At 35.0% G+C, this 20,147-nt stretch overlaps 1 protein-coding gene across 1 annotated transcript in view; it reads right to left on the minus strand.

Moving 5' to 3' along the window:
- Positions 1–20,147, minus strand: part of LOC139973315 (uncharacterized) — a 219,420-nt gene that overhangs the window by 20,348 nt on the left and 178,925 nt on the right. Inside the window, exons 25-32 of the mRNA XM_071979925.1 lie at positions 5,981–6,045; positions 4,933–5,167; positions 4,114–4,213; positions 2,520–2,578; positions 1,856–2,082; positions 1,362–1,452; positions 930–1,006; positions 127–163 (exon numbers count right to left, since the gene is read on the minus strand). Of these exons, the coding sequence (XP_071836026.1) occupies positions 127–163; positions 930–1,006; positions 1,362–1,452; positions 1,856–2,082; positions 2,520–2,578; positions 4,114–4,213; positions 4,933–5,167; positions 5,981–6,045 (891 nt within the window). The remainder of the gene's footprint in view (positions 1–126; positions 164–929; positions 1,007–1,361; positions 1,453–1,855; positions 2,083–2,519; positions 2,579–4,113; positions 4,214–4,932; positions 5,168–5,980; positions 6,046–20,147) is intronic.

Raw genomic sequence — 20,147 nt, forward strand, 5'->3', positions numbered from 1 at the left:
TTAGCAAGGAATCAAAATAACAAACATGTTGCTTGGTTACATGCATTTTGACTCTAAAAAAAAGCCCCAACTAGAGAAACTCATAAGACTATGAAAAGTTACAACTTTAACGATGATTATATTTACCTTGGGATGCAATGTAAGCCCTCACATCTCTTTCATTCTGAAGAGAGAACAACATCAATTATTATATACGATTATTTATTTATGATGAGCATTTTTTAAGTAACCAGATGAACATACAGTACATAATAGCTTACTGAGCCAAATTTTTGAATCATGATGAATCAAGCCTTTTTCTTTCATTATGATAATCATCTATGATGGAACCTCAGAATTTTTGCGATCTTGATAGGCAGGAATTATACCTATAATACATCATGAACATACCACTGACTAGATTCAGTCAATGTGGACAACTGATAGAGCAAGGAATGCACAGTAAGATATTACACTACCATACTACCATATTGGGAAAAGAATGTCTCATAATATTAATCAAAATAATAATAGTAGTAATAATACCCAGAGGTTTGAGACTCATGAATCATAGAGTTGATACGATGCAATACCTACATCAGTTAATGTGTTGGTTTTGATCACCCACTTATTCACACCCTTATATTGCAATGTTTTTCTTTGTGAAGGATCATGAGCATAGGAAAAAGTGTGTTCTTTTGTACCATGGGAATGCACTTTCTATAGGATATATCTATTCTGACAATTGAGTCTTACTGTGATAATAGGTGTTTTGTGTATGTGTTATTTGAACATATAGATACACGATAGTACATGCAACTCAACTGAACATGAAAGCTTTTACAAAAACACAAAAATAAATAAATCGATGACAACCACCAGCAGAATGGAGTCTTAAGACATTTGTAGCTTTTATTCAGATGAAATCTAATTACTATTCTTTGTCTTACCAAAATAAAGGAAGCATTGTAGTAGTCAGAATGATGGTCACCTGGTAACTTAGGCAAAACTACCCGGCAATGATCATCTGTCAAAAAATAGAAACCACTGTTAAGACTGTTTACACCAGTCGCTACAATAGCACACTATAAACAATGTCAGTTATTATGATACTGTTATGATACTGTATGATACTGTAACCATGTCATTATGCTGCTAGGGTATCATCTATGAACACTAAGGTTGATAAATGTTCTAAAATCAATGTAAGGCTTTCAGAGAACATCTGTATATACTGACATGGATAAAATTTCTTCATTTTATCCTTAAGTATACATTTAGGGACTTAAAGATCATATGTGAATAAACACTCACATGGCAACATGCTCTAAAATCATTCTTATATGTTTTCAGAGAATTAACGATCATCTGTGAACACTTACATGGATACATGTTCCTAAATCTATTCTTCTTTCTATTATACTCCTGATCCGCAACAGTCCATGGATGCTTCTGTTGTGATCCTTCCAAGAGCTGATACAACAACGACAGTAAAAAAGGACAAAGTTTTTAACTTTACATAAATACTGAGTAATTCAGAGGGGCTATAACATATTGGAGAGTAAGTTCAGTAAATGACAAATGCTAACTTTTAACAGTTGATTTTACGAAAAAATATTGACTACAATGTTGAAAACTTTCAAAAACTGTTTCCCTTGACACTAACTTAAATGCAAGATATAGCTCTAAGCACCTACAGATACAACATGAATTTAACAGAACCAAGACCAATTCAGGAAAAGAGCTTCCAAACCCCCACCCCCCCCCCACATCCAAATGCTGTCTGCTATAGACCACAAGTTATTTTTAACCACTGCAAATTTTAGCGACAACAAAGCCAAACAACAAGCCAGAATGAAGTTGTAGTACATCTTACCCCGAATTCATGCTCTACTTTGTCTATGTTACTGATGATGTACTCAGGGAATTCTGCTATTCTGATGGGACTTGGTGGTTCAAGGTTCCCATAAATTCCACCCACATCAATGACTGAAGAACTGGCTGCTGAACTCTCTTTAGTTTTCTTCGCCTTAGTCACATTGAGGGCCGTGTTTACGGCCCCAGATGAATGATAGGTATTACCAGAAGGCTCTGATTGTTTTCCTGGAAGATGTGAAACCACAAAAATGAAGCTAACTTGAATTTAATGATATTTGCATAACAGCATAGAAGATAATATATTTTTCTCCTTCAAGCATTAATTTCAGGTTGCATTATGCTTAATTAACTTACATTGTGATATCAGAGGGAAATTATAGTTTACACATTTTAAATTTATCATAGAAAACAAACTTACTACACAAGCAGTGAGATTTTCATGCTGGTAGCATCACAAAATCTCTAAATGGACAAAATAGACTACCTTATAATTTAACTTTCAAATCATTCATCATGCATACTAAAATGATGCATGCAGTTGATAAGTTTAATTTATTTCTGCATGATGGTGAAATGATGGTGAAATGGTTCCCTGATTAAACCTGTGCTTTATCTTACACTTTGGAATCATTTGTATTAAAAGCGAGCAGGCTTGTACTGACCAAGATCATTCAGAGGTTGGTTGTCGATAGGATCAGGTTGGTCTTCCATTTTCCTCTTCCTGTGGAGAGAACCAGTGACTCGTCTGTAATCCACAGCAAACATGTATTGGCAGCTTGTTATGTGTCCAAATACCGTCGACCACAGAACCACAAAATTTCAAAATAACGTAATACTAATTTACACAAGATTTCCAGATAAGAAAACTTTCCAGATATAATCGTGCCTTTAACAGTCCTGTACACGATTTTCAAGCTATTCAGTTTACGTATGATAACAATGTGAAGAAGATGGTTATTATCAGGTACTGCAATATATCTTCCATATTTATAAACAAACTTCACAAACCTACCACGATTATAAACTTGTAACTTGTGACATCACAAAACATGGTACATTCAATTGAGAACAGAAAATGACTGCTACAATTGCTTTCTGCAGAGTTGATACACTGAAGGATGAACTGGAAGAATTATCATCTCAACATCTCTTCACTGCCACCATTGCTCCCACACCAACCACTCCCCATATAAGTATGGTTCAAGAGGGATCCCCACCATGAGGCAGGCTGCCTCAGTTTGAAGTGCACAGAACTTATTTGTTCTGATGTTATTGGTGTGAACCCTGTTCCAGCTAGATAAAATGTTTGCTCTTTCAAGTTGAATCTTGAATAAATTGTCATTTATGACTCCATGGATGACCTTGATCCAAAGATAAGATGAGACCAACCTGTCACTGCATCTTTTTAATAATTATTCCAAGGACCAAGAGATCCTGGCAACTGAATGATATATTTTCACCAATGTGACCAACATCGGCTAGGAAAACATAAAGATGTTTGTAAGATGCAATCTCCCTGTGTGCCGTTTAGGGATTACCCTCTCTATATCACCCCTTTAACTTATTTTCATGTAGTCGTAGCCACACCCGCTGAAATGTGCAGCTAGTAAGTACATCACCTCCCGATATATTGAAGGATTCTTTCTTGTACAGCAGTTAACGGTTAAGTTTGCATCAGTTAACTGTTATAAATGGTACTAATAGAGCTTAAGTGACCATTGTCTGGAACTATTGTTTAGCACTAAATCGAGATATTTCTTTATTCTGAAGATACACCCACTATGAAACAGAGATTAACAAGTAACTCACACCAGTACATATGATCATAACTAGTTTGAAAGACATCCTGAAAGTGTTAATAATTTTTTTAAATAACTCTGTTCCTCTTTGAACCGAAGAAAGAGTGATTACAAATAACTGTGCAACCTTTAAAAGCTCTAACCCAAATTCTTCAAAATAAAAGTGGAATAACCCCACATGTCCATTGATACGCCACTTCTGCCGGGGTACTAAGATAATGTACTACCTTTAAACAATTGTGGGTCATTAAGTTATTGAATTAATAAAAGATTTTCAGATTGAAGGAATTGTCATTCATGCAGGTTACCATATGCCTCGTTACAAAATATGTTACAACATGGCTGGTTTTGAATATTAAACAGCGATGCATATATATATATATTACACAGCAACAGGTTATCAATGGAGATATGCATGTACGTGTATTGAGGTTGAATACTAAGCGACTATACTCACCTGACGACAATGACAATCAGGAACAATAGTATTAGCACAATGAGGACTACAATAACCGCAACAATAATAATGGCAACCGAGCTACCAGCAGACTCTGGATCTAGACAAAAATATGAAAAAAGTAGTTCATACACATTGTGTTAGACATATTTTGGGTTTTATGAAGTACAACATCAAAAATGTTACAGCTCTAAGCTGACCTGTAATACCTAAAAGCAGTATGAAAATAGTCACGTCTTCCTACCACTTGAACATATTCTGATAACTTTTATTGAAATCTAGTCGCAGCACAAGGACATCTGTTGAATACTACATCAAAGTCCTGGTATTCAAACTGGAGGTCATGACCCTTTTTGGGTTGCCAAAAAATAACAAAGGAAAAATTGAAGACATTTATCTTCATAAAAAATGTGGAAACATCTTAAAACATAAATTATTTCAAATGCTGCAAAATATAAAAATATATCATTATTTTGTATCGAAGCACCCTTCATCATGTAGACATTTCTCAAAAGGGAGGAGGATAACCCTTTACCTTGTAGATCCCTGTCTTAGGCCACAATTAAACATGGATCACTACTGGAGGGTTACCATGATGATCAATGTGAAAATTGGGTTCGGTATTAAAGCATAACAAAAAATATGTTGAATACAATGGCTCTAAAAGAGAACTTCATGGAAGACTTATTATGTCTGACAAGCAGTTTTTAAAAAAAATGCATAGACTTCGTTAGATAATATGACTCATCGAGAATGTCAAAAAAATATTGTTAACCATTTTATAAATTCCCAAATTATTATTAATCCTGTCTAGATTACCAGTGGGATTTGTTGCAGTCACTGTACGTCCTTCACTCAGAGCACTTTCCTGGTCTGTAGTGACAGTCACTGCAATGTTATAGGTCGTCCCTGGTTCTAGAAGTGATCCATCAATCGTAAAAGTCTCAGCATTTGGATCTGCTCTTCCAGCCTCTTGTCTGGAAGAAACATCGCCCTCTATATCATAGTAAATAGTAAACTGAGTGATTCCAATACTGCACTGCACTGTTGGTTGCTGTTATGTTTGCAATGAAAGACATAATAATGTGAACTAGCAGCTTACACAGTATTGAGCTGTGAAAAAGAACTGTTCAGAAAACAAAGAAAACCTGACAAAAGCAAACACTGCTCATCTCAATTTACCATAATAGCTGTAAGGAAAATGAAAGCAACTGTAACACTAGGAGCATACCAGGTTACACAACTTATTAATAAGGAGAAGCCCATATTCTGATAACAATACATTTGAACTCTAATATTAAGATACATCTAATTATGTGTGAACACTAAACAAAAATAACTTGGACAATGTGGCACAAAGTTGCAACCAAACAGTTTTCAAGAGACACTAATTTCATGATAGAGGTACAAAAGAGAAACTATACAGTCCTTTAACACTAAATGTCACATTCATGAAACTGCTGTCGTCAGCATATTATGTCTACAGGTATAATTGTCACCCATATCAAGAAACTTCAATTATAGCTATTATGGGAATAATATTATCAAAAGACTAGCAGACAAATTCTATCAAACTTTTGAAGACATAAATCAAAGTTTATATGTTACTTACTGGTACAACTGTCTTAAGTGTTGCCAAAAACAGTACACAACAGTATGACAAATCAAAGCTTATAATGATCTAATAAATAGAGTTAAATACCATAGAAGTAGTAAAAACAAACTATACTTAAATATCTTTTGTCGCTCATGATAATAATGAGGTTAACTTTAGTCTCCTATCAAACTTGATCTTCTAACTCTCCCAGCATAATTGTATAGTAATGTACATCCCTTGCCTGTAGTCCTACATTTCAAACTATCTTACCTGCCATGTCACAGTCACATCATTTGTAGCAGTTAAAGTTGTTGTAACCATCTGTGGAACAACTTCTGTAGAAAACAACATAGGGAAGTCATGTCAGGTGATAGTAAATGTTTCTTCTCACTTCCTGTGTACAAGGTAGGTAACAATAACTCTCTTCCTATGTATGGTGACAGTAACATAACATTAACAAACTAGCAAAGTCACAAATGGAATAAGATCATTCCATCAAAACAAATATATGATACACAAGTGAATGTCTTGCTCTCCCTTACAATGATTAAACCCTTGATCATTAATCTAGTTTTCCTCTATGAAAGTGTTAAAACCAAATTTTGTCCAACATTCAGAAATGAAAAGCTTTTCAACCCGGCATGATACAGAAAGATAGGGGGAAGCATTGCTACAGAATTATTTCCACTAGGTCAGTTAGGCTTATAGCTAGCAAACTGCATTCAGGCAATCTTTTTGCAAAACTGCTGTATCAAAATTAAATAGTAAATAAATGCTATTATAACAATATAATTGAATCTAATCTTAATTTTTTTTTCAGCACTGGGTACAAACATTAAATTAGAAAAAGGTGATATGCAGTAAGAGATTCATGCTAAAGATGACATCAGACCTGTTCTTCTCAATTTTTTGATCAGTTTACAAATTTAATGCTAAAAGAAACTGAAGATGGCTTTAAATGATACCTAGTATGTAGCAAGGACACAAGTTTGAATCCGTATTATTGGCAGCAAGGATGCATGACCTTTAATCTCTTGTTGCTATGAACATATTTCAATTGCTACATCCAAAGAATTCCCACATATTTAAAAGAAATTTACATTAGTATTAAATGAAAGGGGTACTCCACTGACAGACAATGCAACACTTATCTTAAAGTACAATGTTTAGTTGAAAGCCCCACAGCAATGCCAGATATAGTTGATTGAAAGTACCCTTAGTTATAGCTACCCTGTGATGTTCCAGGAAGAGGACCACAACAGTTAGTCTGAGATGTCATCAGGGTACATGTCATTCACAACATTCCATATTATAATCTTCTTGTCTCTTTATCCTGGAGATGTCATCAGGGGCATACATATTAGGAGGAGGAGGGAGTGGAAACCCCTAGAATCCTATCAGGGCTTTGAAATACATTCCAAATGTATGGAATTCCTGTCTCTTGCATTCTTTTATTGTGCGTTAAACTCACTACAAGAGAATACAAAATATCTTAAAGTTCTATGTTTCTGAGGGCTTTGCCCCCTAGACCACTTCTAGGACTCTGATCCATTCCAGAGAAATTTTAGAGTAGTTCCTCCTCCATGTGTTTTTCTGGTTTAAAATGTATTACAATGGAACAAGAATTATCTCCAAATGCTAAAGCCTCCAAGACTTCACCCCCAGCCCCCACCAGGCCTTTGAGAAATTCAAATCCTCTCCCTCTCACATACTTTGGGGTTTTAAACATGCTAAGAATGAGCAAGAATGTGCAAACACACTGTACCTTCCAGTCAGCTTTGCCTCCTACACCCCCACTAGGGTTCTTGAGATAGAACTTTAAGATTTTCACATTTGCCAAACAATAGAAGGCACTCATTATAGGAAAGCCACTGGTCACATATCACATTTGTTGACATTCCACTTTTCGTATGACCTTAAGTAAGAAACTGTAACTTGCTTGCACATCCTAAGAACAAAACACCTTGCATGTATACAAAACCTTATCTAAGTTACAGTTCTTCATAGATTTCTCAGTATTTCGCATTTGCCATCTTCTGATCTCATGTGACCTAAGACCCTTACAAAACACAATGGCAACCTTTTACTAATTAAAGGGAAGCTACATGAACCGTATTAAAGTTTGCCAGCATTACCATTCTTGTTATATTGTGTTTACAGTATGCAGACACACACATGCATGCACATAACACATGCTGACTTGACTACTTAGATACTAGGTCCCTTGCCTGCAAGTAACCAAAAATCAGTTTGCAGAATATTCCATCATTTAGAGTTATTAACATGCTTGCTCAACCACTACCAGTCTTGTATAAATGTTGTGTTACTTGTCAAACAATGATTGTCACTGACATTCATGAACATCAAATCATATTCTGGGAAGGAGCAGAAAAATTACAGGAGTTTATGCTTCAAACTCCTTTGGCTAATATTAAACATTCATTTAATTTGTGTGTTAATATTAAAGCTCCAAGCATGTGAAACATATGATAACTTTGATAGTGGTTATCAAACATACTGAATGCTTGAGTATTTCAATTGAGTTTGACAGGTATATAGGTGCAATTAACAAGCAGTATTTAATGTTGTTAATATAAATGTTTGGATGCTACAAGTGGCAATTACATTTATCAAAGCTAATTCAAATACTATGAGCATTCATATATCCTCCTAGTTAGCTTAATACTGTTTGAAGGCAATACTGTTTGAACTTAATAGTAAAGTACTTCATGTTGATTCTGCAGCAGTGGCATTCAACATAATACTACCTGTAATGTACTTACCATTACAGAGTGTCTTGATGGTTACTGGTGGACCTTTGGGTCCCTCTCCACCCTCCCCTTCCCTGACTGCTGCTACACTGAATGTATAGTTTCTATCTGACTCAAGACTTGATGCTGTATATTCCAATGTTTGGTCAGCCTGGATCCTTGATCCACCCATCCAATCCTGAGATGGATCCATCTTGTAGTATGGGATGTACGCTACCACAGGAGGATCACCAACATCAGTCTCTTCATCCCAGGGTCTCCATGTAATGGTTACTGATGTAGTAGTCCTGGTTAACTGTGTAGGTGGGTCACTGATGGATGGTAACTCTGGAAGGTTGTAAGGAAAGAAATAAGGCTTAAGGCTATAAGATTGTCTAACTTACAATTCTATTACCTCCTAACAACAATATTCATGACCAGGTCGATTATGGATTGTAACTGTAGTGGGTTGTAAACACAAGGAGTAGATATGACTCTGGTATCTGTTAACACAAGAATGCTATTGCAGTTTCTAAAGTTGCAATGATTTTTCTATTTGGGAGGGGGAGGAGGTAACAACATTGCAGTTTCAGTTTATTTAGTGTTTAAATAAGCAGAAAGTCTTATATGCCAGTGATTCCTAACATGTTACTAGTTTATGTTAAGAATATCAGCCTGATGTTGACTTTTCTACAACACACATTGTATACTATTCTTATTTACAAAAGAACAAAACAAATTCAGTTCACTATGTGACTATATAATGCAGTGTAATACCAAACATTTGCCTGTGTTTAGAAACTTTATTGGAGACACCATAATTTAAGAAAAAAATCCACATTTTAAACCTACCACACACAAAGCCTGTAACATTAATTGCTGTAAGAATGAAACTAAACCATGACAAGACACAGAAGAACTGATCATGTTCAGATACACTGATAAGTTACTTCTTTTCTGTTAGCAGTAATAACTGAAATTGTCCAATGTGATATCCTATCACTATCATCTATAGTGTCTTCTGATCTAGACAATATCATTACAATGTTATGTTCCATTATGCAAATTCTTTATACTCTGCTAACTAGTAACAAATCAAATTCAGATACATTAACCAAAAAGATGGTGACATTATGAGACTTTACGACACATCACAATTGTACAGAGATTCCACACTATATACTTACTGTACACAAAGCCTGTGACATTGATTGATCCAACTATAGATGCACCCAGTGACAGGATACAGAAGAACTGATCATCTTCAGACACACTCAATACTTTATCAGTTACTTCTCTTCTGGTAGCTGAGATGTCTGGATTAGTTTGTCTTATTCCATGATCATCTATTGCTACCTCTGATCTAGATAGTGTGATCTCCAGTCTATTAACAACAGTAGCGGATCCTTCTAAGATACACTTGATCTCAACAGATGACCGAGGATTTGCCTGAGATAAACTATCACTCGCAATATCTGAAAGAAAAGATATATGAATTGTAGAAGAGAGTATTTCATTTTCTTGAACAGCTTTTATCTGATGCTTAAATTAGGGGCATATGGCAACTATTAGATAAATGAAAACTTTAAATATTTATTTGAATTCTGCTACTTTTGTACTAAGTTTGTGAACAATAACAATGACAAAGAAAAATAAGGGCTGAAACTCCTCAACAATAGTGATTATTATCAGAGTAAACATTTTAGAAACAATATTATTATGAGTCTAAAGGATTGAATGTATTAAGTAACACAGTGATTCTACTGCTAACATTAGGAAATAATAAGTCATGCAAATCATAATAAATTACTATGCAAGATAGGACATTGTTTCAAAAATACAAAACTGAAGAGCAGTTTTTGTACAGAGATCCTTAGAAATATTAATATCTTACAATACACTTCATGCACTCAAAGTTACTAGACAAAATGTGAACAGTAATTAAAGTAATCTGTGTACTACACTCATATCAGATATCTGCAAACTTTCTTCTCTGTGCAACTACAGACACAGTAAGGACTACTTTGGATGTCAAAGAATGCCTTTTGGTTAGTCATTTGAAATTATGACCTGAGTTTCCTACACTTCAGCTGCATTGCATAACAGCAACCCAATACTACATTCATTAATTTCTCACGTTCACATGCATGTGTTCTATTTTCAATTCAATATAGAGCATTGTAGGAACGTTTTCATTAGCCATAGCATGCTTACAACTACATGCTGAGAATATATGGTTTCTTTGTGCAGTGTTTCAAAGTTAATCATTCCTGGCCACATTCTAGTTTGCTTTAGTTGTGTATCTCATAGCCACTCAAATAACTTCCTGGAGGTTTCAACCATCCAATACATAACATTGTAGATAAGTCTACATGAAGTAAAATGGTTTGAGTACGGCTGCAGAAAAATGCCTCTTGTGATTTTAGCGCAAATTAATGCTTAAGTCAAAACCATTCCATATTTAATTTTTTTTTATATAATGAAAATAATAAGCAACTCCTATACTTACTTTATAATGTTAAAACACAATACCTTTAATAATAGTAAGTACACATTTAGAGTATGGTTTCAGTTAAATAATAACAATGGGTGTAACACACCACAGAGAAATGTTACACTGCTTGTTTTGTGGTGAAGATCTTGGCATACTTCCAAGCAAATTCTCATTATGTATGCAACTTGTTTCATCCCTCCCAGCACCAATCCCCAACAAAATCACGACCACTTCACCCTATGATATCCTATTTCATTTTTGGCTATACAGTTTCAAACATTATCATTACAGCCAGTCTGTGAAAGAGCTGTATCTATAGGGAATGTCACACCACATTAGGCACTGTTCAAAAGACATGGACACTACCTGATTGAAGCATCTGGTTCTTAAAACACAGGCTGACTTTGACAAAACTAGTGCAGCGGGAAGCAAATTAAGTGCCAATTTATTTACTAAATCGATCAAAGCAAATGTGACAAAATTGTTCGCCGAAAAGAGTCATAAAAAGTTAATAGAAAACTGATCACATTCATAGGAATGTAATCATTATATTCACACTGTAATTCTCACTTGAATGAACAAAGAAATACATCGTCTTCAGTTTATGTCAGAACATGGTTTGTGCCTCATTTGTTTTGTACCACTATACTGTAAATGATAGTTTGTTGGAGCAATTTGAATCATTATTAACTTTTCAACTTAATACATCATGATTGTTCTGCCATTCAAGTAAATGTTTTTTTTTATCGCCTATCGGGCAGGTAGTCCTGTTTTCAGTATACTTATTCATTTTCACAGGGATTCATTTTACACTGTACTACACATGTTATTGTTTATACTTCATTAAGCAGGCCACCTGTGACTCTTCTTATCTTTCGCTCTGCTGCCTGCTCTTTGGTCAGATCAGTTTGAGCTAACTGTAACTTCATAGCACAGCTCTGTTATGAAAGGTCAGCAGAGGGCAAGTCAGGATGGAAGAGTTGTTGATAAACTTTCTCCTTGACCACACATGAGGAGGGTCTCATGGTAATGGGAGATTCACACTTATTTCTTTTCTCAGAGACCTGTGTTGTTTTTTCATTATAGACATCATTCTGTTTTCAGCATTATAGAAGGCAACACCGCATCCGCCTTACATATCGTACACAGTTTCATTAGCTAACGTTTTCGACCTGGCTCAGTTATAATCTGTAAGTTTTTCTCTTTGTCTTATTTGTTAGGTTAATTATTGTACAACTTTGCTTACCATGCACATGTCAGTTAATTGAGATTGTTAATTAGACATAATTAATCTATTTGTTTCCAATTAAGAAGTGTTTACCTTGATTGCAGGTTTGCACATAATTTGTTGTTTATTAAATATGGGTGACTCCATAACTATATATATTTACTTGTGACTTGAATAAGTTAATATTAATTTAGTTACACTTGGGTTTTAATTACCTGTTCAACTATGTTTATGATCACATATTCATGTTCCTATCAGAGTTGTGTAATACTTACGTTACGTAATTTCCGTTCGTTGAGATGGATTGTTGTTACTAATTAATCATAATATTAGTTTTTGCTCATTTGATACTCTGTTTGTTCTTTAGTAAACTTTGTTATTAATTCTTCTTAAGACAAGTTAAGAGAATTAATTGAACCCCAGAGTTATTCGACTCTCTTCCTTTTTGACACACATTATAGTTATTCAGTGTTAATTATTGTACTGTGGTGAGCTTCATTTGGCCTATGGCAAGTTCGAAGTTCACCGTTATAATCCTTCATTTAAAACATTCATAGTGTTGTATTTAGCATCATTATTATTCAAGTTTATCATATCCTTTTATTTCAGTTTTACCGCGATAACATGAGTGAGGAATCTCAATACAGTTTACAGAACCGTACTCCTGTCTTTTTCTCGTCATTTCGCTGGTTAGCTAGCTGTCTAGTGTCGCATATCTAGACGCGTCTGCGAGGGCAGCATAATGATGTTAGCAAAGCTTTTTCTTTGATTTATTCAAAAGACATGGAAACTCGATCAGGCTGACTTTGAAAACACTAGTGTAGCAGTGTGCCAATTAAGTGCCAATTTATTTACTAAATCAAAGCAAATTTGACAAGAGTCATAAAAAATTATTAAGAAAACTGATCATATTCATGGGAATGCAATCATTTGGTTTCAGTTTATGTTAGTATCTTTACATTAGACATTACTGTTCCCTGTAAAGAGTCATAAAAAATCATAAAGAACACTGATAGCATTCACAGGAATTCAATGATCCAGTTTACTTTGAGCTAGCATTTAAAAGATCATAATAACTGCTGGTGTTTATATTAGTATCCTTACATAGATGAACAAAGATGTGACAAAATGTCCTTATAACATTATAATTTTGGAGTACCCATATACTGTAATAGCTAGGCTGATCATATTGAAACAGTTTTATATGCAATATACACTGAGTGTCTAAAACAATTGTAGATAGATTGATGGGATTATGTGGCAATCAAATCATCAGAAAGTAGTCATTGGTTACATTTGGTCTTCTGAAACAAACTTTAAATGTAAATGGTAACTTCACATATCATTTATAAACATACAGCAAAAACATCATTTATAATCTAAAATAACAGTTTATTAGAGGGAAGGGTTTGAGCTTACGAAGTACATAATGTGTTGTAAATGCATTCATAAATATGTAGTATTCATATTAATTTCTTAAAATATTGAAAAAGTTAATAAACATTGATGTGATGCCGGCTTGGTTATGCGCAGACAACCCCTACACAGTAGAGTATAGCACTAGCTACCAAGGTAGACTACTGACAAATTAATATGTTGAAATCCCATCTGAAGTTAAAATATGAGAGCATTAAATTACTGCAATAAACAAAACTTTAACAAGTTTTCACCACATTATTCAGAGTTTTATAATATTACAATTACAATTTCATACTGCACAGAAATATAATCTTCCAATGTGCAATTACGTACTTACCATGTATCTACCTAACCTTAGTTCACATAAAGTATTGATGTTGTAGATCTGTACTATACTACAAGTATGGAGACTTGTAAAGCAATCATAGTGGTGAGTGAATCTTGTGTTTTGAAGAGCCAATTTTTAGTCACGGTGACCAATTGGCAGGTACTTTTATTAATATTTGTCCAGGCCTGCCACCAGGGTCTTAGCCAGAAATTTCAAATAGGGTGTCTCATCTGTTTGATTGCTCAGGAGACTATCCATCTGGCGCGAAGTAAAATCCCGGTAGATTTAGATTATTGATACAATGAGAGAAGATGTTTTTTTTTTAAATAAGTAGCATAAATTATTAATCTAGGCAGACGAAAACAAAAATAGTATTATGGACTTCATATAAAACTTGAGAGTGGCACTACGGTTACTATGATGCTATTATCTGTGTTTTCCGCATTCCATTTCGGTAGTGGAGCTTTTGATTTATGTGCGGTGTAACAGCCGTCACATGACTACTTCACCTATTATGATTAGACATTACCCTTTAGTGGCATGAACAACAGGCCTCAAATTTCACAATTTTTAGGGCAATGCCACTTCGTTAGCTAAGATGCTGCCTGCTACTAACTATAAGTGACCATAAATTGAAAGATACCACATGCAGCCTTACTTGCAGGACACTGGAAAACACTACAGGTGGCCTCACATCTACCAGTCTGTGAAGTACATGTCCCCTTAGTACAAGAACACTCATTAGGACTACACTGACCAGCTGAGTTAAGTCTGAAGCAATCTGTAAATGTAAAAGACAGTAACAATATGTTAGAGTACAGCTTGAAGAATGACTATACAGATGCACACAGAGGGGTGAACTTGGAGGAATGGAGAACATTGTATGTTCTAAAAGACATTAGCATCATGCTAGAGTACAGCTTGAAGAATGGAATATATGCTGAGACACACACAGAGGGGTGAATATGGAGGAATGAAGAAATTTGCCTGCTGTAAAAGACAGTAGCATCATGTTAGAGTACGACTTGAGAAAACAGATAAACACAGGATGGTGCACTGTACAGAGAGGAGTGAAGGAGAACTTTGTCTGCTGTAGTTTCTTAAATAGTACCAATATTTACTGCAAAAATCAAACATTTGATTGGCAATCCAACCTTAACTACTGCAGAAATGCTTTAGAAAGCAAGACTGTTGTTAGTTCTCAGCTAAATCAGCTGTGCACACTTCTTACACTCCTAACTGACAACTGTGTATTTAAGTGACATTAAGACACTACTGTATAAACTGTGCACTTGGCCTTCTATCTGATCAATATATTGAGGCAATCAATGATCGATGTCTCATCTTATTGAAATGGTCTCTGTTAAACTAAACACTTGGATAATTAAGAACAAGGTTAGGTAAGTTTACATGTAGAGAAAATAACGTTACGCTAACAAAAAAAGAACGCATGGGCGAGAGTGCACACTAAAAACAGCCCCCAAAACTCCCTTCCCTATAAGAAAAGGATACTTATCAGGCTGTAAAAGGCTGTTGGAACGTCTAGAAATCCTATAAGGAAACTTCTAGGTACAAATCCAAGGTATTCCGGGTAGTTTCCGAAAGAAAATTGTTCACAATACGAAAAACATGTGTAGACACTTTGGATGGTAAAATGAGAAGGGAGGTCACTGACCGGTTATGACCGGTCACTGAGGGTGCACAGTGTTAAAAGATTACCAGGGCATACTAGACACGGTAGAATGCTAAGGTTGTGGGGAGACAGGTAAGCAGGGAACGAAGTAAATTTATCATTTTGTATGGGTGTCATTGTAATGAACAATATAGGGCAGCAATCCCTTTGAACTGTATCCATAATAACAGATGAAAGACAATCAAGTTTTCTCCAAGATTAATTTACAGAGTCAAATAAAAAACTTTGACTTTATTTCCCTGCATTACAATTATATATTTTCACATGGATTGACCAACTAGAGTTGGTAGCAAAAATGAAGAGAGGGCCCTCTATGTAACAGCATCTTGATACCTCCTAAATATGTATTTACATATGGAAATACTTCAAACATATGGCTGAGTGATTGAATTTCTTTCACACTCATAAATGGTATAATCATATACAATAAAGGCATAACATGCACTACTCCTGATCAAATACTTCTCCCTTAGCTGGTGGTACACCCTAGTTCAACAATTCATGATAACGGGGATGGCCTAGATGAAACATCACTGCTTTACAGTGTAAAAAGCACTGCATATCTTCACCAAATGCCTTATGCTGCAGTTTTATCTATTTAATGTTATCGTTCATATTTCACAATGAATTATTTATATCTTCTTCACCATTGGTGCTTGTTTATCTGCTTAAAGTTATTAGCTCTGTATAATTGTTTGATTTGCTGCACCAGCTTCAACGTACCCCAACATGGCAATCTTTAAAACAGTATTGATAAATCTGGCGAAATTGAGAAATTTAGTAAATGTTGGTTGTGATTTTTATATTTTAACTACTACAATCACAGAGATGAAGATTCTTCGTTGACAATCTTTGACCTAGCTTAAAGCTTAAACAATTGAGTTTAGTTGATGTACTCTTTGAAACAATCCTATTCCACTGCCAAGGGAAAAAAATTGTTGCATGATTTAACTTCAGAATGAGACCATGTAAAGAAACTTCAACCTTTATGTGAAATATTTTGTGATTGTTAATAGCAAATATATTTTTTAAATTAAATAGATGAAAATACATTATTCTATGAATTACATGTAGCAACAACATGTAAATCTGGAGCACCAATACTTTGTGGTTATTTTGTTACTACCGATCACTGCAGTGTGGGTCAGGGTCTGCATATCACTGTTGTTGTACCAGTAGAGTAAACTGCTTTAAAGATTGTAGTAAGTAAAGTATTGTATACTGTCGTGATTACTGTATTTTAATAATTACCTTCTTGTACAATCACATCAAAGGTACAGACTGCTTCATTTCCTGCTGGGTCTACATATATATAAGTCACTGTAGTTGTACCCACAGGGAAGAATCCAGGTGAATTTGACTGGGAGACCAGTGTAGCAGTACCAGAATTATCAGTAGCATTGAGTTCAGTCCAGGAAACAGAAGTACCTGGAGTACCAATCTCAACATTATATAATATATTACTTGGACAACCAAAGATGACAGGTGGTGTGACATCAGCTTTGAAAGGATAAAAAAAAGAATAAATTAACCATTTAATGTGGGCCTTACCTAGAACTAAGACATATTTTTTGTTAAATATTTAGGAAATTATAGGAATCCCTTTTTTTCAATCCCTTCTTGTATATGAAGGCAGTTGGTCCCAGATGGTGCCAGACAAATTTACTTCAGTCACTCATAATGGTAAACTTCAATCCAAGCAGCAGGTGATCAGAGTTGTTGAGAGATGGTTACAAACCTGGCAATTGTCTGTCGTGCAGGATCACTGCTCTTGCTTGATCAAGGTCAGATATTACCTTTATATGTGATACGTACCCACCCCTCCAAGCTCACTACATTGCACGAGCTATCATTCCAGTTTGGAGATTTAAGCTAGTGTTTACACAGGTCCAAAAATCGGGAACCGGGTACCCGAGGGCCGTTACCCGTCAGGTATCAGGGTACCCGGAAAAAATTTGTTTACCCTCGTGTATCACGATTTTCAAGAAATTATATATTGGATGCTGTAATAAATGCATTATATTCTCTACTGACAATGTTTTCATGTTCAAATACGTAGGTGTAAGATAAGGTATAAAACCTTCATCAATAATTTTTATTTGCTTTTGTTTCTTTTATTAACTTGTTAATAAATTAATTATTTACTTATAATTAGCATTACTACTAACATCGCACTGCCGCCGCTGCTTATAATTGCTCGTGCACGTCTATTGGATCAAACCATATAAATATCCAATTTAGCGACAGTTGTTACTACTACTACTATCTATTATGCAGGCCTAGGATTCGCATTAGCCGCGAGATTGCGCAATTCGTGCAATTTGATAGCATTTGGAATAAACGATTAGTAAAAAGCCACTTGCGATTACTATTTTTTAGTTATCCCGTCTATAATCCATAAACATCTCGTAAACTTCCTTGTCAGCCTTTCCTTCTATGAAATAAACGTAGAATAAATAATCATTTCTTCCACATGGTAGCCTAACACCACACTAAGTCAATAAGAAATCTAGCTAAGCCTAACCATCTGTTTATTTGCTGAAGTTGTGACGCAGTTAAAAGATATCTATGGAAAGCTTTCGTTATTGCTGTAATCTTCGACCACATGGTTGCCTAACACCACACTAAGTCAATGGGGGTTATCTAGCCTAGCCATCTGTTTATTAGCTGAAATTGTGACGCAGTTATAAGATATCTATGGAAAGCTTTCGTTATTGCTGTTATCTTCGACCACATGGTAGCTTAACAACACACTAAGTCAATGGGAAATCTGCCTAACCATCGGTTTGCAATTTTTTTTTTTAAAACAATCAAACTTTTCGTAGGAATCGGGTTATAAATTAGGAACCGGGTAGTATCGTGTCGGGCGGGTACCTTCTTTATTGCTGTTATCTTCCACCACATTGTAGCCTAACACCACACTAAGTCAATAGGAAATCTGCCTAACCGTCGGTTTGCCAATTTTTTTTTTTTTTTTTAAATCACACTTAGCGAAGGATTCGGGTAATAAATTAGGAACCAGGTAGTATCGCGTTGGGCGGGTACCCGGATAACCCGTGCAAACACTAATTTAAGCATATGCTGAAAGAAAGTCTTAACAGTGTGACTTAAGATTTCATTTGGCTCTTATAAGCATATTATCAAAAGTCAAATAAGTTCATCCTGTGTAGTAGTAGATCAGACTTAATACAACTAATCTGTCTCACTCTGCAAAAGGTGCTAGTCTTTCCTTGTGGGGTGATATTTTCACACCATCAATATGTACCCACACTGGCCCAGAGAACTTAATTTAATTTATTTTGCACTCTAAACATTTACAAAATATTCAGGAACATACAAAATAATTGTCAGATCTAGATTTTAATACTCATAAATTAAGATAATAAGCACTAAACCATCATACAATTAAACCATTGTTCAGACAAGTGAAGAGTACAAGATCCCCCAATAACAAACTTTATGTCAGATGCTTTTTATACCTTTCAGGTCTCTTGACAAGCTTATTAATTTCCATCTGCCACCTTATTAGTACTACATTGGTAATTTTTTTCTTTGGAAAGGATTCTATTGAAAGTCATTCTGATGTGAGATTTGTTCTCTTCAAGATAAAAGCATAACCTGCTCTTCATTTCATTTGAAATGTAAGCCGATCAATGGATAAGTTGTAAATGTTATTTATATATAGGTTAAATGAAAATGCAAAATCTTCGTTCATGTAATTTTCTTTGCAAGTTTTTTCTAATAACTGAGAAAGACACTTAAGTTATAATGCTAGAGCCTCAATGTTCCAGAATTTCAATATCACTGGTGTCCTTTGATGCTCAGTGTTATCTCTTAAGACAGATATGGCCAGGTATTGCAGGTAGAAGCCATATACTTTCATGCACATAGCATTAGTAACAATAGGACAATTTCACCAAAGGGTCAACCTTCCTACCAAATTAAAGCTAACAGTATGTTTTATGGTACAGGTAGCTTTATAAGGAAAGATATTTTGTGATGCGAAAAATTGTGTATGAAGAGAGTGTTACGTTGGAATGCGAGAGGTCTCGATAATTATTTTTTACGAGACACAAGCCTGGGTTCGTTTTCGTAAGGAACACAGACCAGCGCGTCATCATAAGGAATATACCAGAACAATCGTGTACTGCCCAGTACATAAATAACATCCTGACGTTAACCCGACCTAATTTCTCAAATATTGATTGTCACGTAGACCATTTCAAATACTTTCTATATAATAACATTAGGTTCCTCACTAGCAGTCCGATAGTGTTAGGCTACAATGGGCCCTCGTAACAATAGGCATATCTTGTCTGCTAAATTTTCGACAAATTGTGAAAATTGTATTATGGGTAATTTAACAATGCAACATGTTTAGTTTAATGGCTATTCTATTTTTATCTTAAAATATAAGTAACTTAAGCTCTGCTATCTTGTTGGTGATATATATACATTATCATGGAATTTGCTGATTTGGTTCAATTTCCAGGGAATTTGCAGATTTGGTGTAAATTATACAATT

The sequence above is a fragment of the Apostichopus japonicus genome, chromosome 2, assembly GCF_037975245.1.
Source record: "Apostichopus japonicus isolate 1M-3 chromosome 2, ASM3797524v1, whole genome shotgun sequence".
NCBI lineage: Eukaryota > Metazoa > Echinodermata > Holothuroidea > Aspidochirotida > Stichopodidae > Apostichopus > Apostichopus japonicus.